We start from the raw sequence: 22,179 nt of genomic DNA, 5'->3' as shown, positions 1-22,179 counted from the left end.
GTGAAATTTCAGGTCATTCCGAGAATGTTTGCTCCTGCACATAAATAACACCATGGTAATTCTGCTGAAAACAGCGTCAGTCCGGGTTAGTTCTATTCAAATCATGCAAGTTAGAGTCCAAAACAAGGGCAAAAGTGTTTGGAAAAGTAGATACATTGGAGACATATCAGGTACATGCATAGACGGAAAGAAGCCATGGAAGTGAAGCCTGAACAGACACGGATGTCGGATTCTCAAGGCACGGTCCTAAAGCACACTAAGACAGGAAACTAAAATGTTTCCTCGTACGTTAGTAGACGTGCCTCTCTTGTGTGAATGTGTAAAAGACAACAATACAAATGCAAACAAACGGCACTGAATATAAGCCAATCACAAAGCGTGCTTCTCCCAAACAACACATATGTGCCACTTCAACACGTTCTCTAAATGTACATGAACTCGCGCAAACGTCAACAATGAACTTCTAACATGAAAAAACATAAGAAATTATATTCATATAACATGAGACAGTACTCCATAGGTTTGAACTAAAAGTACTGATTAATTATACAAAAAATAGAAATGAAAGTCTTCCAGGAGTCCATTCTACTCAGACCACCGTGACCATTCTACTCAGTTGGAGTTCTACTCAGAAGCATCAACGACGTCCGGGGTCAGGAAGACAATGAGGATGCATCATGTCCTTCATAGACAAAACTCGGCGGTAGAGATCGTAGCTGACACACCCATCCTAAAATAAAAAGCGGATGAGAATGAAGATATATGTAAAGGGCAAAAGTACTATTGTTGCAATAAAACAAAAATATAAAGACAGAAAATCATAAAAAGCGAAATTTTCACTTACTATTGCCGCATATTTCATGTGTTCAAGGGAAACCTTCCATTCCCAGTAGTCATGCAGACCTTGTGGAAAAGACGACTTCATACTCAAGTAAGATTTATTTATGACGGTTCCTGCCAAATTTGCCATGGAATCCCTTAGATTGCCTCCTTTGATCATGAGCTCCTCTTGAAGGTCGATGTGACACTCTCTTGGGATTTTGAGGTAACTATTTGCGTGAACATCCCTATCGTTCCTGACGTCGACACCAGCGAAAATTATACCTTTGTTTCGAAGGAAATCCTTAAGAGCAGCGCACTCCATCCTGGCCTTGCACAAGTGATAGACACGAACATGCTTGCGCATCGCCAGTTGCATAACGGCGACTTTTCTACTACGATCAAAATAACCCTCTTGTGTGTACTCCAGATCAAGACCAACAAACTTGTACCTGTCCTCATGCAGCCATTCCTCATAGAGAGTAAGAATCTCCTCCACCTTGTAGGGCTCGTTGGTGTACAACACCTTGAGCTTGGTATTACCATCAGCATCGATAAAGAGACGCTCAGTAGTGTTCCTGAAGTCGTCCATGGAACCGAGGGTGAGACGACAATGGAGTTTGACTGTGCTTCTCGTACAAGGCGAGGATGATGGGACCTACCTGCACTTCTCTAGAGAGAATAAGACGTGATAACCTCCAGGAATAGACCACTACTTAACCTTGGGGAGAGACGACTCAGTTACCATGGGCCCATTTAATTGCACTGGGAACGGTGAATGGACGATTGTGCTTCTGCAGCTCGTGAAACCATGCACTTCAAAAGTCACAACTGCCACGCTGTAATCGAGGAGCCTCTAGGTTAACTCTAGCACGGTATCTGGCACAATAAATACTAACATTAAATAGCCATCCCATCGGTCACCAGCACATCTTTTGACTGAGAGAACAATGCGAAGAGGCAAACGAGATGACCCTGTTGTACAAATACTACACCAGGAGTGAACAAAAATAGAAGCATGGTTCGGCCAGAACAAAAGCCACACGTGTGCCTCCACTTTGGTTAAAGACAAACCTCAGTGACATCAATGGACCATGTCTGTGTACCACCAGAAACATTGACAAAACAAAAGCACGTCCATGCTTCTAACATACATATAACCGTGGGCTATCATACATATTCCCGCCTGAAGCCAGTGTACATAAAAACAGTGGCTCCCCTGGGTCAACGTCTGCTTGAAAAAATTTTGCAATACCAGAGTCACGAACCGTGACTTGATTTCAGATGCAAACGTGCCTCTCATTAGGAACCATCATGCCTCCCGTCAATTTGCATCCCCGACATATCGACCATGCCTCTCCTGTTACAACGACCGTGCATCTAATAACATCATCACCGATCCTCTCCTAAAGACACACCCAACCATATCTGATTAAACATGTGATTAAAAAACACAAAAGCACGAGCATGCTTTTCAGTATGTATAACCGTGCCTCACAAAAAGTATGTGAGGCAGGATAGGCACGTAGAAGACTCCGCTGGGAAGCAGCATAGTTGTACAACTACAGTGAGAGGCAGCTGGACGAGTCAAACGTCTCGCATCCCCATAACACCTCGGAATGCACGCACACCATCCACAAACTAGCATTCATTCCATTTCGCAGGATAAAAAATAAAACAAGAAGCACTCATTACTACTCTTGCTCTCTCAAGACTGCTTTTATATTTAAATAAGCTCCGACTCCCTTAGCCACATCACAACTCACTTGCCTTCTTCGTCCCCTGCTTCTAGCGTAGGGTTCGTGCTTCTTCCCCGCACACAATCTGATTTCAAACAAGTTATTGTAGAGTTTTTATTGGGTCTCTCGATTAATTTCTAAGCCGTGCTTCTCTCGTAGATTGCAAGCCGTGGGTGCTTGCCATAAGCTTCCCATCACAACCCATTTGGCTTATCCGTCCGCCTACTTCTAGGGTTCATGCTTCTTCCTCGCACACAGTCTCATTTCAAACAAGTTATTGTAGAGTTTTTATTTGATCTCTCGATTAACTTCTAAGCTGTGCTTCTCGTAGATTTGCTGGCCGTGGGAACTTGCCCTAAGCTTCCCATACCCCAATCTCCGTTCGTCGATGCCCGTTCGTCTTCTCTCCCAGGTAAAAAGCATAAGCGTAAGCAGCATGCTTCGATCCGTATCTACGTTTTGAAAAAGATATTTAAATTATTACTATTTTATGTTTAGGTTTTTCATTTGATAGTAATTGAAGCATCAGATCCGGTACAACGACTTTAGTCTCTAAAGCAACAAAAAACATTTGAAAATCTAAACAAGTGATCTAAACTCTGTCATACTGCTTTTCTGGAAGGACTAGATGAGAAGATTTTTGGTAAATTTGTAGTTGTTGTCTGCCTTCGTACGGATATTTTTAATACGGCCAACGTAGCTGAAGCTAGTCGTTGTCTACCTTCAATGTTGAAGCTTGTTTTAAATTGTTATGATATTCTTGTTTTCTTAACATAGTTGTTCTGGATTATTTAGGTATGATTTGCCCTACCCCGCCAACCAGGTGGCCCTTGCGAACCACACCCTGAAGTTCTCCAGCACTTTGAGGTTATTCTTGATGAAAATTGCTGGAGCCGCATGGTTAGTAAGCATTACAAACGTATTAGTTGCTTACAACACAGTAGAAATCGTCGCTGTTACTCATACACCCTTGCACCTACACTAGGTTCCCCTCCTGTCACTTCTTCGCACCTGTCTTGTGTTTTCATTTTCCATTAGTTTGCCTGCCCATACCTTGATTACTATAGTGCATCTTCAGTTCTAATTAACATTAGTCAACATATGCCAAAAATCTGTAATTCTTATCAAAAATTCATATCCAATTTAAGAAAACTTTTAACATTAATAATATGCGAGTTCAAATTTATACTTACAGGTTGTTATTTGCACTATTTTTCCAGTATGTACCTTGTAATGTCAGAGCTTTTCTCACTGAATACTTTGAAGAGAGGAAGAAAGAAGCAAGAAAATTGCGTAAACAGTAGGTAGAGCCAGCCCTTCTTACACATGAAGGAAGGTCTTACAATGCTTTGTTTAAGCATAGGGTGAACTACACAAAGTTCTGCGGTGGTGAGTGGAACATCTTTGCGGCTGATTATGAACTTCGTGCTGGAGACCGCATAGAATTTGAACTACCATATGAGGGTCTCAATCTCGAATTACAAACATATCGGTATGACAAAAGGCTGCTTCCATTACCCCACGTTGGTAGGTATTTTATATTACAAACTTATCTTCTTTCACTGTAATTTTATATGCATGAATCGAAATGAATAATATAAACCCCGTGTTGGATATAACTTTATCTAACTTTAAAATATTTTTCTTTTTCTAGCTCTCGACGATCTTTCTTCTGACGATTTCGACCATATTCACTGTTGTGTCTACTCTAAGGATATTGAGCTTACCTACGACGAGACACGATTCTTTCTACAATGCCTTTTCGGAGATACTTTCATCCATTGCCGTCCATTTGTCCACGTATTCATTCCCAGTAACACCAAAGACTGCGTCATGGTTGGTTACAACTGTCCTTGTTAAAATACCACACGTATTTTGCTCATATGTAAAATTATAAACAACCTATTTATTCAAACCTAAAACAACAAAACTTTTGTTGTTCTCTTAATATGTTGTTTTATCTGTTTACACACAAACCTAAACATGCCAGGAATTATATTACTTTCAATATGGAATTTCTCAATGTTTGCGCACTCACCGTATTTAGCCATTCTTTTATTTGTTGTCCAAGTGAAAAATCAACGGTTTTAATTTCTATTTAATTTCGATTTCTTCTAGAAAATTCCGAGGAGCGTTGTCTCGACACTGAAGAGATGGGTGGACATGCCAACCAATGGCAGGGTGACCCTTGAAGCTCCTGATGAACCTACCCATGTCATCACTCCTTCGTCGTACTACATCTCCAAAAACGATGGCAGGATGGTAATAGAAAAGTCTTCTTTCAGACACTTCATATCAGCTGCATCCTTTGTTGAAAAGAACGTTGTTCTAATCACTTTCAAAGAGCGCCATGACCGTTCTGTGTCCATCATCATTCAACGCCTTCTGTAGATTCCGTCGGAACCAGCACCTAAAATGGAAGCAAGCAGTGTATCTCCTAGGATGTCAACGCTCATTTCATGATGATGCCTCCAGCAGCAAAACACTGGTTACTACAAGTTTTCTGGTTAGGATGGTAGAGTAATGTAACTATTATGGACCATGTGCTTGCTTGAACTATCGGAATGATCTTTTGCAACTTATGTAGCTCTTACGGACACTCAACTTGTTTCAACCATTGGAATGATCCTTTGCAACAAATACTATTTGAACTATCGAAATGATTCATGCGAAAAAATCATAATTCAAAAAACCAAAAAACAGAAAGAATCATTTTCAAAAATCAAACGAAACAAGAATCAGTGTTTGATTCAAAAACTATAGCAATGCCATGTTATCAAACTTATTCAAACCATCTAGTGAAACATATCTCAATTAAAAACCAAACAGGACTCCGTTTTCAAGTCCAAACTATATTTAATTCAACTTTTCCTAAACACACACTTGTGCACCGAATAACATAACAACAGTGCCTCCCAAACCAAGGAACATTGTTAATTGAAAAAAATGTTTTTACAACAAAGGCACGACCATGCATCTGCTGAGTGTTCTGCCGTTTACACGACTACTTTCACAGCCAAAGATGGAATACGCACATATGGATCACGCACGCAGCACGCAACAAATAAAAAAAAATCAATGAACAAGATAAGTGGAAATCTTTAAAAACAAAAACAGATAAAACAAACGAAATCACTAATTGAGGAGCGCTCGCCTGTTTCTGAAAATCTATGCCTGGAACCATCGGGTGACTAGCAACTACTATTTGGCGGTTTCCTTTTTTGCACGACAAAAGATCCCTTTCACTTTTCTGACTCCATTTGCATCCTCTTCCTCGAAAGTTTCTCGCCGGTCGCAGTTCACCACCGCACACCTCTAGCCATAGCCGACAGGAAACTAACAACACTCACCGAACACATCACTACCCACGGTACAACCATGCTGGAGGTGGTGTACACCAACGACCCAAGGAGCGTGGAGCGTATCATCAAAAAGTACGAGGAATGGCTAAAGGAGGAGAAGAACAAGTTCGTCGGCCTCGACCTCGAGTACACACGTAAGAGCAGTTACATGCGACAAGGGATCACCGTCGTCCAATTTGCCATGCGCGAGCATGTCCTTGTATACCACTACTGCAGATCCGAGAACTCCCGGGCATTAGTTGACTTCCTGCAACGGAAAGCGGTAACTTTCACTAGCGTCGACACCAGGAACGACAAGACCATGCTTGCCCGTGCATGGATCAAAATTCCAGACGAGCACCACGTCGACATCTAGAGGCTATTCCGCATCAAGGGTGGTGGAGAAAGGCACTCCATGGGTGACCTTACAGCGGCCATCATCGACCCCTCATACAAGAACATGAAGAAATCATTCCCAAAGGAGAAGCACCGGTTCTAGGAGTGGAAGCCACTTTCCCCGATACACCTTGAGTACGCGGCAAAGGATGGGTATGTTAGCTACGAGTTGTACCATAGAATCCTAATCATCAAGAACGGGCTACGTCACCTCCACCAACAACCAATGAAAGAAAGACTCTGCCCACGTAAGAACAAAGACGAGCGATGTTCCAGCGGCTGGAAACGCCGGAAGGGAAACAGTGGTTGGTGAATTGCGAGAAAATGGATGTCTACCTTAAACTAGTAGGAACTACTATTATCATAATTTAGATTGTATGAACCTATGTTGTAAATATGTTTGTTGTTGCTCAAAGATGTTGTGTGTATTGTATTACTATTTTACGTTTGAACTTTGAACACAGTGGTGTGCTCATGTACAAATGCATACTACGTTTTGCATGTCTAAATGCAATTAGTAAGTTATGTCCCAGTATTGAGCAATCATATATTGTATCCATGATTATAGAACGAGAGATATGTCGCACGATATTGTATTATAATTTTCATACTCAACCTTTACAAGATGCATCGTGCATTTACAAGAATATGTGATGATATCATTGTAAATTTTCAGTACAATGCTTATTAAACATTGGTGTGAACAATTCATAAATATTGCAGAAGAACATTCGGTACACAGACACAAGCGACAAGAACATCGTTGCTTTAACCACATTGAAAAAAAATTCACACAACACAACTATTTCACATCAAACACTGCTCCGTCCATTCAGAACATCCTTCCTATTGCACACAGGTTCCTCTCCATACACCAGTTTTGCACGATGCCACAAAACTACACTACCGTGTGCAACTAACCTATGTACAAGCGTGGCTCTCTACTCAATCCATGCCTGTGGTGCCACGTAACCGTGACCCTAGAGACTTCACACCTTTGCATCCACAACCGAGCCCCTCTAACCAAATATTCGGATCGATGCCTCTACTGCCGTACATCCATGCCTCTAGAAACCTGACAGCAGCAAGAGAGTTCAAAACAGTGCCACCACACAATCGTGCTTTTACTGACTTCACTTCCGTGCTTCTATTTGCTTGATCAACATGCCTCACATGAAACCCACAGTAACTCTACATGCTCCGCACGCGTGATCGCCACTGCAACTTTGGTGCTGCACATACGCATCTCTCAGTATACCCGTGCCTCCACACAACCATGCCTGTACTGATTATAATTCCATGCCTCCGTTTTGCTTAATCGACGTGCCTCACATAAAACCAACAGTAACTCTATGTGCTACACACACATGCCTCTGGCATGAAACCCATAGTATCTCTACGTGTTCGGCACGCGTGCTCTTTATAATATATATAGGTCTGGCCCTTTCGAATTCGAATAAAACATCAACAATCGGTTAATAACGATCCACCCGTCGCCCACCCTAGAAATAGTTCAGAATTTCTCATAATTTCCAACTTCGGTGCTGCACACACGTACTTGTCAGTATACCCGTGCCTCCTCACAACCGTGCCTGAACTCACTTCAATTCCGTGCCTTCATTTTCTTAATCCACGTGCCTCACATAAAAGAGATGCATAGCTATGCCTCAGAGTAAACAACACACGTGCCTCTACTGTATTGATAATTATGACCCCAATTAAATAACATCCGTCCAAAAAACATCTTTAAAAGAGATGCACAACCATACCTCTTCTACAAACATACAACAACAATGAACACTTAGGTTCATATTGTTTCATATATCTAGATAACATTAAACCGTAGCATATATTTTTAAACAAAATCCATTTATGTTCAAATGCTATAACTAACATCACTGCGGCAGAAGATTGAAGATAACAACAAGCCTCCCATCACGCTCTTTGAAAGTTATCAGCACCAAGCTGTTTACTTCAATAGACGATGCCTGGAGAAAATCACTGAAACCTTCATGTTTGAACACCATTCTATTACCCAAGCCAATGAAGTAGGAGCAAGGAGTGCTCACATATATATCATCATCACCAAATCCCAAAGTAACTTCAAGGGTTAAAACGCCAGTCCTAGGAAAAGTCACAAACTCCTTGAAACTCCTCACAACAATACCAGGAATAACCTGACAAAAAGCATCAAGCAATCGGAAATAGAACAAAATTTCAAAACTATAAATAGAAGAGATAATAAAAATAAATAAATAAACAGAAACAAAGAAAAAACAGTGGAAAAAAACTGACCATATGATGACCATTAACATTCATGGAATCAATCCTATGAACAAAAGGACAACAGGGTATGTAGTCATCATCAAAGAGTTGTCACCTCATGAAATACATCTGCTGATAATTAAGAAAAACACCACGGGTGTAATAACAACTCCCAATAAGTTCCATCCTAGAGTCGCTCAAACCATCAAGAGCTACAAAATATAATTACACAGGCTCAAGGGAATAGAAAAATCATCATGTACAATAAAAGAAGCTAAAAACTTCCTTAAAAATAAACCTTACCAACAGACGGTAAAGGAGAAAACGCATCTCCATGACCAACACAATAAAAATCAATACCAATCCACGTTCCATAATGTTCAAGCCCGATGGTCATTATATCACGAGGACGAACACCATAATCACTGACCAATCGTTCCTAGGAAGGACCATGGAATTTGCTCCTCACCCGACCATGACGAAACAGAACACCATACAAATAACCCTCATTGCACTGAAGAGCAAGATCAGTATCTTCGTCACCCCTCCTTATGGCTAAAGCCCTACACTCAATGTAACGAGCAAGATGAGCTCTAACACTGCACGGAACATACTACATAACAAATCAAAACAAGGATCATAATCTAAACCTAAACAGCATGGACAGCACCAAAAGAAATAAGCCCGTGTGCCAAAAATTGAACAATTATAAAATGATATTCTTACAACACGCCTCCAATAACGCCGATCCAGGACCACACTGAACCCATCTACAGAAGAACATAGGCCACCAGGCATACGGAAAAAAGGACAAGCCATAACTGTAAGGAACACAATGATTATCAAGAACTAATCCCACAAAACCCAGTTGAAACTTGACATCTGATAGTGTTGGTAGTCCCCACCCGTAACTACCCCATAAATCTCCATATCCCGGAAATATAATGGGAAAAAAAGAGAAACGAGAAAGGGAAACAGGGAACCCACGAAGGAAACCGGTAGGGAACGACGATATCGCGAACAAGGAAGCGCGGTGGACGCTAAAGAAGGACCGCCGTAAGAGCAGGCAACAAGCGCGGCGGACGGGAAAGGGGTCGCCGTAACCACGCGACAAGAGCGGCGGCCGTGATGGGAGGAGACGACGGCAAAGAAAGAACAGTGCGCGACGACGGGTCACCCACACCAGAGAGAAACATATCTCAAAATAGATCAAAAGGTATTACAAAACATTAAAAGTATAAGGACTAAAGTGAAAAAAGGAAAAACCACAAAGGGAAACCGGAAACCGGAAATCACGGGAGATGCCGTGCGCGCGACAAGTGTCATGCGCGGAGCACCTCGGAAAAGTCTCACGAGCGGTCCGCATGTGACACTTGGCGCGCGGGGAGCGCTCCCCGACTAATCATTACGGGGAGCGCTCCTCAATTAGTTATTTCGTCTTTATTCGACCAAAGTTCGCTAAAAATGACTAACAGCGTTTTGTTCACGCCTCACAATCTTAACTAAGAATTCACCATGTTCCCGAAGACGCGAAGTAATCTCGCGGATCAACATCATATGCTTCGATCGGTTGCTAATACCTCCTTCAATTAGTTTTACCACTTCTACACAGTTCGTTTGAATCACATAAGGCAGCTCAGACCACTGGGTAGCTAGGGAGATGCCTTCTGAACATGCAGCAAGTTTAGATTCTAGTGGTCATGCACACTGCCTTAACTCACGGCAAGACGAAAAAAATAATGTCTCCATGTTCATCCCGGAGGACCATGCCAGCTCTTGCAGTTCCGTCCTTGGCAGAAAAGGACCCGTCGATGTTGAGCGCAGCCCAGCCGGCCGGTGGTGCCTCCCATCCAAGTGCTGATGGCTTCTCACGCTCTACATGTGATAACAATTTCCTGCTGTACAAAGGCACAACCACCATTTTTCCTTTGATGTGATCTCCATGTTCCTTAGATTGAAACATTGTGGGAAGTCAAAGCCGGATAATGATGGATGCATCAGACCTTGTACAATGCAAGTTGCTTAGGGGAGTTGCTTAGAGAAATAAACCAGGCTTTCTCTAAGCACCGGTGCTTATTTGTACATAACGCTTAGTTAGGCGTCTCTTCTATAGAAATCGGCACTGGTGCTTAAAAAATCCGGTTTATTTTATAACCATCTCTCTAAGCACCTAACATTGTACAAGGCCTCATGTGATGGAAAAATCGTAGAAGTGGATTTGGGAGCCTGGAGTACAACATGACAGGGATCATGCATCTACAAGGCATCAAGCAATGCACGATGTTGTGCGGGGCAGACAAGGCACTGTTGGGAAACGTTGCATGGAAACAAAAAAATTCTATGCACACGCAAGATCTATCGATGAAGATGCATAGCAACGAGAGGGGAGAGTGTGTCTACACATCCCCGTAGACCATAAGCGGAAGCGTTTAACAATGCGGTTGATGTAGTCGTACTCTTCGCAATCCGATCACAATCTAACCGATCTAGTGCCGGACGAACGACACCTTTGAGTTTAGCACATGTGCGGCTCGATGACGTCTCCTCCTTCTTGATCCAGCAAGCGAGAGAGGAGAAGTAGATTGGATCACAACCAACATGATGGCATGGTGGTGATAGTGGTGGTGGAGTATCGACGACGCTTCTCTAAGCGTCGCTGGGATGAGGCGGTGTAACTATGGAGCAACGGGAGAGAGGGGCGCCAAGGGCTTGGTGTGTCCTCTTGGGGCGCCTCCTCCCCTCTATATATAGATGGAGGGGCGTGGGAAACAGCCCCTTCAAGCCCTAGGGTGCAGCTAACGGGAAGAGGACTTGGACTCCAAGTCCAATCCTATTCCTACTAGGACTCCTTTTTTTTGCCTTCCCTAGCCATATGGGATTCTGAGGACATGGTGCGCCTAGCACAATAAGGCCAGGGCACCTCCCCGCAGCCCATGCTAGCCCTTGGGTCGTGGTGGACCCACTTGTGGACTTCCAGACAGTTCCAAAATCCTTCGGAACCTTCTAGAAGCTTCCCAGTACAATACCGAGAAAACTGCACTATTTCTGGAACCGAAAATATGACTTCCCATATATAAATCTTTACCTCTAGACCATTCCGAGACTCCTAGTGACATCAGGGATCTCATCCGGACTCCGAACAACATTTTCTTACCACTCATCAAATATCCCAATACTACTCTAGCGTCAACGAACGTTAAGCGTGCGACCCTGTGGGTTCGGGAATTATGTAGTCATGACCGAGACACCTCTCCGGTTAATAACCAATAGCGGGACCTGGATGCCCATATTGATTCCTACATATTCCACGAAGATCTTTTATCTGTTGAACCTTTATGACAACATACATAATTTCCTTTGACTGTCGGTATGTTACTTGCCCGAGATTCGATCGTTGGTATCTCTATACCTAGTTCAATCTCGTTACTTGCAAGTCTCTTCACTTGTTTCATAATACATCACCTCGTGACTAACTCCTTAGGCATTTGATTGCAAGCTTATGATGTGTATTACCGAGAGGGCCCAGAGATACCTCTTCGATACTTGAAGTGACAAATCCTAATCTCAATCTATGTCAACTCAACAAACACCTTCAGAGATACCTGTAGAGCATCTTTATGATCCACCGGTTATGTTGTGATGTTTGATAGCACAGAAGGTATTCCTCCGGTATTCGGGAGTTGCATAATTTCATAGTCGAAGAAATATGTATTTGACATGAAGAAAGCAATAGCAATAAACTGAACGATCATTATGCTAAGCTAACGGATGGGTCTTATCCATCACATCATTCTCCTAACGATGTGATCCCGTTATCAAATGAAAACACATGTCTATGGTTAGGAAACCTTAACCATCTTTGATCAACGAGCTAGTCTAGTAGAGTCTTACTAGGGACACGATATTTGTTTATGTATTCACACATGTATTTAGGTTTCCGATCGGTACAATTATAGCATGAATAATAAACCTTTTCCATGAATAAGGAAATATAAAATAACAACTTTATTATTGCCTCTAGGGCATATTTCCTTCAGTCTCCCACTTGCACTAGAGTCAATAATCTAGTTCACATCGCCATTTGAATAACACCCATAGTTCACATCACCATGTGATTAATACCCAAAGGGTTTACTAGAGTCAATACTCTATTTCACATCACCATGTGATTACCACCCAAAGAGTAATAAGGTGTGATCATGTTTTGCTTGTGAGAGAGGTTTAGTCAATGGGTCTGTCACATTCAGATCCGTATGTATTTTGCGAATTTCTATGTCTACAATGCTCTGTACTGAGCTACTCTAGCTAATTGCTCACACATTCAATATGTATCCAGGATGAGACTAAGACTCATCTGAATCGGTGTCAAAGCTTGCATCAATGTAACCCTTTACGACGAACTCTTTATCACCTCCATAACCGATAAACATTTCCTTAGTCTTCTAAGGATAATTTTGACCGCTGTCCAGTGATCCACTCTTAGATCACTATTGTACCCCCTTGCCAAACTCATGGCAAGGTACACAATAGGTCTGGTACACAACATGGCATACTTTATAGAATCTATGGTTGAGGCATAGGTAATGACCTTCATTCTCTCTCTATCTTCTTCCATGGTCGGGTTTTGAGTCGTACTCAACTTCACACCTTGTGAGGGAGTCCTGGATTAGGGGGTCTCCGGATGGCCGGACTATATCCTTTGGCCGGACTGTTGGACTATGAAGATACAAGATTGAAGACTTCATCCCGTGTCCGGATGGGACTCTCCTTGGCATGGAAGGCAAGCTTGGCAATACGGATATGTAGATCTTCTTCCTTGTAACCGACTCTGTGTAACCCTAGCCTCCTCCGGTGTTTATATAAACCAGAGGGTTTAGTCCGTAGGACAACAACAATCATACCATAGGCTAGCTTCTAGGGTTTAGCCTCTACTATCTCGTGGTAGATCAACTCTTGTAATACTCATATCGTCAAGATCAATCAAGAAGGAAGTAGCGTATTACCTCCATTGAGAGGGCCCGAACCTGGGGAAACATCGTGTCCCCGCCTCCTGTTACCATCCGCCTTAGACGCATAGTTCGGGACCCCCTACCCGAGATCCACCGGTTTTGACACCGACATTGGTGCTTTCATTGAGAGTTCCACTATGCTGTCACCATAAGGCTTGATGGCTCCTTCGATCATCGGTAACGATGCGGTCCAGGGTGAGGTTTTCCTCCCCGGACAGATCTTCGTATTTGGCGGCTTCGCACTGCGGGCCAGCTCGCTTGGCCATCTGAAGTAGATCGAGAGCTACGCCCCTGGCCATCAGGTTAGGTTCGGAAACTTAAACTACACTGCCGACATCCGCGGAGACTTGATCTTTGACAGATTCGGGCCCATGTCAGGTGCGCCGCATAATCACGACGAGCATGACGTAACTCTGCCGTCGGACAGTCGGGAGATCACACCCACAACTACTCAGTCCCTCAATCCGGAGCAAATCACGCCATCCAAGGACGGGGGGATAGACCCTGCCATGGAGGTCGCACTCTCAGTGGCAATGGAGCCGGATACTAACTTCACCCCTTACAAGAGCCGTGTTGCCGAACCACTGGATTCGTCTCCAGCCACGGACTCCAAGCCGCCTGCGTCCGTGCCTATCGAATCTGATTGGGCGCCTATCATGGAGTTCACCTCCGTGGATATCTTTCAGCACTCACCTTTCGGCGACGTGCTAAATTCATTAAGGTCTCTCTCCTTGTCAGGAGAACCTTGGCCGAACAATGTCCGGCTAGAATGGGATGCAGACGACGAAGAAATTCGCTCCCCACCCACCACCCACTTAGTAGCATTGTCGACGATTTAACTGACATCCTCGACTTCGACTCCGAAGACATCGACGATATGGACGACGATGCAGGAGACGAACAGGAACCACCGCCCACAGGGCGCTGGACCGCCACCTCATCATATGATATATACATGGTGGACACCCCCAAAAGAAGGCAATGGCGACGAGACAGCGGGGGATGACCCCTCCAAGAAGCAACCCAAGCGCCGACGTGAGCGGCACCGCTCTAAGTCCCGCCATAGCAAAAGTAGTGATACCGGCACAAGAGACAATAACACTCCAGATAGTGCCGAAGACGACAATAATCCCCTCCAGCAAGATTTAGAGCGGGAGGGTGAACAAGCTAGCCCTCCAGAGCAGGCAGCAGATAGAGAATCGGAGGAGGACAATTACATGCCTCTCTCCGAAGATGAGGTGAGCCTCGGCGACGAAGAATTTATCGTGCTTGAGGATCCCGTCGAGCAGGAGCGCTTCAAGCGCCGGCTTATAGCCACAGCAAATAGCTTGAAGAAAAAGCAACAACAGCTTCGAGCTGATCAAGATTTGCTAGTAGGCAGATGGACCGAAGTCCTTGCGGCCGAGGAATACGAACTCGAGCGCCCCTCCAAGAGTTACCCAAAGTGCAAGTCGCTACCCCGACTTGAGGAGGAAGCATTGAAACCTACATCACCAGTGTACGATGCGTCTGACCAGCCACCTCGTGGCCGAGGGAAAGAGGCGTTTCAGCCTGAAGTTCAGCCTGCACCCCGCTGCCACTCAAACAAAAATACCAAGGCCCGGGGCAACACACGGGACCTGCGAGACGTATTGGAAAGCAGGGCAAAACATGCAAGGTCGATATACGGGTCACGGGGGCGCGCGCCAACGCGGGACGATGACCGTCACGCCGGATACACTAAAAGTAAATCTGGCCAAGCTGAATACAGTAGACAAGACTCATATGAACTGCGTCATGATATAGCCCGGCACAGAGGCGCCGCACACCCCCTATGCTTAGTTATGGATCACGAATTCCCGGAGGGTTTTAAACCCATAAATATCGAATCATATGACGGTACAATAGATCCCGTTGTATGGTCGAGGATTTCCTCCTCCACATCCACATGGCTCGTGGTGATGATCTGCATGCCATCAAGTACCTCCCAGTAAAACTCAAAGGACTAGCTCGGCATTGGTGGAATAGCTTGCCAGCAGACTCCATCGGCAGTTGGGGGGATTTGGAAGACGCATTCCTTGACAACTTCCAGGGCACTTATGTGCGACCACCGGATGTTGATGACTTGAGCCATATAACTCAGCAGCCAGGGGAATCGGCCAGGCAATTCTGGACACGGTTCCTAACTAAGAAAAACCAAATTGTCGACTGTCCGGATGCAGAGGCCTTAGTGGCATTCAAGCATAACATCCGTGACGAGTGGCTCGCCCAGCACCTCGGCCAGGAGAATACGAAGTCTATGGTAGCCCTCACGACACTCATGACCCGCTTTTGCACGGGCGAAGATAGCTAGCTGGCTCGCAGCAATAACACATCAAGGAATCCGGGCACTTTGGATACCAAAGATGCCAATGGCAGACCACGTCGTAACAGACACAAGCGCCGCAACAACGGCGATAACGCCGATGATACGATAGTCACTGCCGGATTCAGAGGCTCTAGATCCGGTCAGCGGAAAAAGCCATTCAAAAGAAGTACTCCGAGCCCGACCAGTTTGGATCGCATACTTGATCGCTCGTGTCAAATCCACGGCACCCCCGATAAGCCAGCCAATCACACCAACAGAGAATGTTGGGTGTTTAAACAGGCCGGCAAGTTGAATGCCGAAAACAAGGACAAGGGGCTGCATAGTGATGACGAGGAGGAGCCCCGGCCGCCGAACACAGGAGGACAGAAGAAGTTCCCCCCACAAGTGAAGACGGTGAACATGATATACGCAACCCACATTCCCAAGAGGGAACAGAAGCATGCACTAAGGGACGTCTATGCGATGGAGCCCGTCGCCCCAAAGTTCAACCCATGGTCCTCTTGTCCGATCACCTTCGATCGCAGGGACCACCCCACTAGTATCCGTCATGGTGGATCCGCCGCATTGGTCCTAGACCCCATCATCGACGGATTTCACCTCACTCGAGTCCTTATGGACGGCGGCAGCAGCCTGAACCTGCTCTAGCAGGATACAGTGCGCAAAATGGGTATAGATCCCTCAAGGATCAAACCCACCAAAACCACCTTTAATGGCGTCATCCCAGGTGTAGAGGACCATTGCACGGGCTCAATCACACTGGAAGTGGTCTTCGTATCTCCGAACAACTTCCGAAGCGAGGAGTTAATCTTTGATATCGTCCCGTTCTGCAGTGGCTATCACGCACTGCTCGGGCAAACCGCATTTGCAAAATTCAATGCGGTACCGCATTATGCATACCTTAAGCTCAAGATGCCAGGACCTAGGGGGGTCATAACAGTCAATGGAAACACAGAACGCTCGCTCCGCACGGGAGAGCACACTGCGGCCCTTGCAGCAGAAGCACAAAGCAGCCTTTTAAGGCAAACCGCCAATTCGGCGATACAGCCCCCGGACACCATCAAGCGAGTCCGGAGTAACCTGTAACAGGATCGCCGGGCATGTTCAGAGCTCGCCTAGCAATTCGGCCCCCGTCCCAGTCCCAGTCAAGCGATGAAATCCGCGCCGCGCGTACATAATTACACATTGAAAATACCATGGGCATAGGCGGGGGCACGATCAGGGCACGTCCTGCAATATGACTTAACCACCCTAGGTGTTGCATACCTTTATCATTTTTTTCTCTTTCAGGACCTTACTCTCTGGAAGCCCTTTCCGGCAGTATGATTGCCGGACACATTACTGGAAGGAACAACCAAGGAGGCAAGAAGCTAAGACGTATAAGGGAACCCCCAGGTGGTCTCTAATAACAATCGATATACCCGCTTTTTACTACCCATACGCAGCTTGCCCTTGGATAGGACATGTCAAATAGTCCTATTTTTTGCTTATTGCACTACATGTATCAGTACGCTTCGACGTATTATTTAAATAAAAATGCATAGAATTAGTCTATTATTGCATTATCCATCCTTTTTTTTCTTATATGTTCATTTACGATAACTGGCACCCGTACATTCTGGTACCGTCGGTACGCCAGGGGCTTTCATTTACCCCATAATACGGCGTGAGAAGTCCGAACACTTTCAACAGTGCGGCACCCCGAACTTATAGCATTATATGCATCACCTCCGAATCATGTCTTGGGTCAATAGTTGGGTTTGCCCGGATCCCATGTTTTGGTACCTTACATTCCGCTATATCGGCTAAGGTAGCGCTAGGATAACTACTGCGATTGTGTCCCGGTTCTTCCGGACGAGCACCTCAGTAGAGAAAGCCGCAAACTGACTGTCATGATAAGGCGAGAGTTGGTCGCTGTTCGAGAGGTCTCAAGTCCTTAAAGACTTTTTCCACTACAGGCGAAGAGTCGGCCTTGCTCGACTTACGCGTATATAGCGCCCCAAATTCGTCCTTCCGAATACTAGGGGCTTCGCCAAAATTTAAAATTGTAGACTTCTATGGCTAATTGAGAGTGATAAAGCTTTATAGTTCGATTGCCTGGTTCGTTCTGCTAAACACCTCCCTCGAAGGACCCAAAATTGGGATAAAGATTGCTCAGGTTTATCCCGAGCACCCCAGTACTAGTTACATGGGGGCAGAAGCCCACGACTGGCCAACTCTCAGATTTTATAAACGGCCGCACAGAAGGTAATATTTTAAATTCAAAAAGCGTTGCATAGCGCAAATGAACTTGTTTCACATTATAGGATCACATGAGCATGTTCATTCAAAAATTACATCTCTAGCACATTCCTCCTCCATAAGGCGAGAACCCTTCAGGACACTGTCATAATACATTTCGGGGCAGCGATGCTCCTTGCCCTCTGGTGGCCCCTCCTTCACCAGCTTTACGGCGTCCAGCTTCGCCCAGTGCACCTTCGCCCGGGCAAAAGCCCTGCGCGCACCCTCGATGCAGACAGACCGCTTTATGACTTCAAGCCGTGGGCAGGCATCCACAAGCCGCCTCACCAGACCGAAGTAGCTGCTAGGCAGGGGATCGCCAGGCCACATCCGGACTATAAGACCCTTCATGGCCTGTTCAGCCGCCTTGTGAAGCTCGACCAGTTGCTTCAGCTGGTCACTCAAGGGCATTGGGTGTTCGGAACCAGTATACTGATACCAGAACAACTTTTTTGTCGAGCTCCCCTCCTCGGCTCGGTAAAACTCCGCGGCATCCAGTACACTGCGGGGAAGATCTGCGAACGCTCCTAGAGAGCTCCGAACTCGGGTAAGTAAAAGGAAAGTTTCCTTCACATGCTTGCTTTGCATAATGAATGCCTTACCCACTGCTATCTTCTTCACCGCATCAATCTCCTGGAGGGCCTTGCGAGCTTCAGCCTTGGCGCTCTGTGTGCTTTCGAGCGCCTTCGCAATCTCAGACTCTCGCGTCTTAGAGTCAAGCTCCAAGGACTCGTATTTTTCGCGAGAGCCTCGAGCTCCTGCTGCACCTCGCCTACCCGGGCTTCTTGCTTTCCCCGCTCAATGCGCTCCTTGGCCGCTTTGTCTTCGGCCTCGGACAACGCCTTCTTCAGGGTTGCCACCTCGGTCGTGGCCCCTGGCAAATTCATGATGATCCTATTACTTTACAACCAAATTTATTTTTAATATATAGACAAGGTATTGCTTACCTTTGCTCTCCTCGAGCTGCCTCTTGGTAAGGCCGAGCTCTTCCTCGGACCGCTCAAGGTCCTGCTTCAGTGCAGCGACCTCCGCAGTACGTGCGGCAGCAACCAGCAGTGAAGCCTACATATGCACATAGACATATTCTGATTAGACTCCTAAGTCATTATTTGATCCTCTATTCGGCCTTTCTTCGCGAACGCCAAACAGAGCATCAGGGGCTACTATCTATGCGGTAATATTTTCCCTATATTTTGATTGCTTACCTCAAAGCCTGTTAGGAGGCTGGCCCAAGCTTCCCTCGGCTCGGCTCGGTGCCTTTTGAGACAAGACCTCGACGTTGTCCGTAGGGCAAGGGGTGGAGGCGGTCGGAGGTGAATCGCTATTCATATCCGACGAGTCCAAAGAACCGTCCGACGAAGATACATCGAGACGGGCTCGGGACGGACTACATAATCATTTTCGGCGTAAGGAGAAGCAGTGCAATAAAACATACCATGAATTACTATGGTATCCAAATACTTACGACTTCGCCAGGGGCTTGTCCCTGGGTAACCACTCGTCGTCGCTGTAGGCAGCCGTCGTGGAGCAGTCCAGAAGGAGGGTCCATTCCTTCTTGGACCCTTCGGCCTCCCCGGTTGGGGCGGCCTTCCTTTTCTTGTCTCCCCCGGCTAGGGGGGAGAACTTTCCTCTTCCTCCTCCTTGTTTTCGTGGTAGGAGTGCGCTTCGGAGTTATCAGACGATGAGTCCGATATAACCTTGTGCCGGAGACTCCTTCGGGTCCCCGTGGCCTTCTTCTTGGCCTTCTTCACCGGCACCTCGTAAGGCGTCGGAACCAGCATCTCCGTTAGGAGAGCATCTGCAGGATCTTCAAGCAGGGGGGCTGGGCAATCGATCCGCTCCGCTGTCTCTACCCAGTCCTGTTAATGGCATGGAAGCTTAGATCCCGCACATGATTAAACTGGGGCAAATAAATATCCTGTGAGATATAAAAACTTACCGGATTGGCATGGCGCTTTGCGCTGAGTCGGCGGTCCTCGATAAGGGGAGGAGGAACCTCGACGCCGTTGAACAGCACCTTCCAAACGTCCTTGTGCATCGTGTCGAAGAGCTCTCGCAGCGTCTGGTGCTTGGCTGGGTCGAACTCCCACAAATTGAATACCCGTCGTTGACACGGGAGGATCCGGCGGAAGAGCATGACCTGGACCACGTTGACAAGCTTGATTTTCTTGCTCACATGTTCTTGATGCAGATCTGTACTCTGGTCAGCTCTACCGGGGAACCCCAGGACATGCCCTTCTCTTTCCAGGAAGTGAGCCGTGTGGGGATTCCAGATCGAAATTCGGGGACCGCCACCCAGTTGGTGTCACGCGGCTCGGTGATGTAGAACCACCCCGATTGCCACCCCTTTATGGTCTCCACATAAGAGCCTTCGAGCCAGGTGACGTTAGGCATTTTGCCCACCATGGCGCCTCCGCACTCTGCATGCTGGCCGACCACCACCTTCCGTTTAACATTGAAGGTCTTCAGCCATAGGCCGAAGTGGGGCCTGATGTGTAGGAAGGCCTCGCACATGACGATAAACTCATCAACGTGGTCCAGTTCATGAAAATCCAGCCCGTAGTAGAACATGAGCCCGCGGACAAACGGGTGAAGGGGAAATCCCAGTCCGCGGACAAAGTGGGTAAGGAAAACTACCCTCTCATGGGGTTCGGGCATAGGGATGATCGGCCCCGCATCTGGCAGCTGGTGCGCGATGTCCGCGGCCAGATATCCGGCTTCCCGTAGCTTTGTGATGTTCTCCTCCGTGACAGAGGAGACCATCCACTTGCCTCCCGCTCCGGACATACTTGGAGTGGTTTAAGGAGAAAGACGTGAACTTGGGCGCTGGAGCTCGAGTGTGCGAGAATGGATAAGCAAGGAGGAAGAAGGCGTGGGTAAAAAGGGTGAATCTGTGTCCCTTTATAAGGGCGGAAGAAGCGATGCACCTCCCCACTTACTTGGTAAAATCGCTTATTCCCCGAACGCCGTAATTGATGGCATGGTTGGGTTACCCATACCCGTATTGATGAGAATCCCGTGATAAGCGGACACGATCTCTGCTACGACAAGACGTGTCAAGAAAACCGCCTCGCGATATGTGCAGTGCTGGTTGAGAAAAACGGTTCAAATAATGACCGGGCCATGGCATGAGGTCATGTTGCTAAACGTGTCAGCAGATTAGATTTGTGGAAATATTATTCTCTCTACGGTGGTATGTGGAACTTGTTTTGCAGAGCCGAACACTATCCTTGTGTTCAAAATCTTCTATGGAGTATTCGGAGGAAGAACCCGCCTTGCAATGCCGAAGAAAAATCTACGCGCCGGACTCATCGTCATTTAAGCCTGGTTCAGGGGCTAGTGAGTGAGTCCTGGATTAGGAGGTCTCCGGACAGCCGGACTATATCCTTTGGCCGGACTGTTGGACTATGAAGATACAAGATTGAAGACTTCGTCCCGTGTCCGGATGGGACTCTCCTTGGCGTGGAAGGCAGGCTTGGCAATAAGAACATGTAGATCTTCTTCCTTGTAACCGACTATGTGTAACACTAGCCCCCTCCGGTATCTATATAAACCGGTGGGTTTAGTCCGTAGGACTGATACGTCTCCAATGTATCTATAATTTTTGATTGCTCCATGCTATATTATCTACTGTTTTGGACATTATTAGGATATATTATCCACTTTTATATTATTTTTGGGACTAACCTATTAATCGGAGGCACAACCCAGAATTGCTGTTTTTTGCCTGTTTTAGGGTTTCGAAGAAAAGGAACATCAAACGGAGTCCAAACGGAATGAAACCTTCGGGAACATGATTTTCTCACCAAATACAACTCAGGAGACTTGGACCCTACGTCAAGCCAACTAACAGGAAGCCACGAGGTAGGGGGCGCGCCTGCCCCCCCCCCCCCCCCCCCCCCCCCCCGCCGGCGCACCCTCCACCCTCGTGGGCCCCCGGTTGCTCCAACGACGTACTTATTCCTCCTATATATATATCCACGTAC

The 22,179-nt window shown here is 46.2% G+C and overlaps 1 protein-coding gene across 1 annotated transcript; it reads right to left on the bottom strand.

The window, feature by feature from the left end:
- Nucleotides 1-637: 637 nt before the first annotated feature.
- On the bottom strand, nt 638-1,411 carry LOC147959413 (uncharacterized). The gene is made up of 2 exons (XM_087532643.1): nt 845-1,411; nt 638-730 (listed from the first exon to the last, which is right to left on the bottom strand). The coding sequence occupies exons 1-2, from the start codon at nt 1,409-1,411 to the stop codon at nt 638-640; spliced, it is 660 nt and encodes a 219-aa protein (XP_087388769.1).
- Nucleotides 1,412-22,179: the final 20,768 nt, after the last annotated feature.

The sequence above is a fragment of the Triticum urartu genome, chromosome 7A (assembly GCF_056163025.1).
Source record: "Triticum urartu cultivar PI428250 chromosome 7A, HENAU_Tu73, whole genome shotgun sequence".
Lineage (NCBI taxonomy): Eukaryota > Viridiplantae > Streptophyta > Magnoliopsida > Poales > Poaceae > Triticum > Triticum urartu.
This window is presented reverse-complemented; position numbering and strand designations above follow the sequence as displayed.

Excerpts from the sequence above, each read along its gene's own strand:
- LOC147959413 (XM_087532643.1), bottom strand. The coding sequence starts at position 1,411 with ATGGACGACTTCAGGAACACTACTGAGCGTCTCTTTATCGATGCTGAT. Across the intron at positions 731-844 it reads ACATGAAATATGCGGCAATA|GATGGGTGTGTCAGCTACGA; the intron begins GTAAGTGAAAAT and ends TTTTTATTTTAG.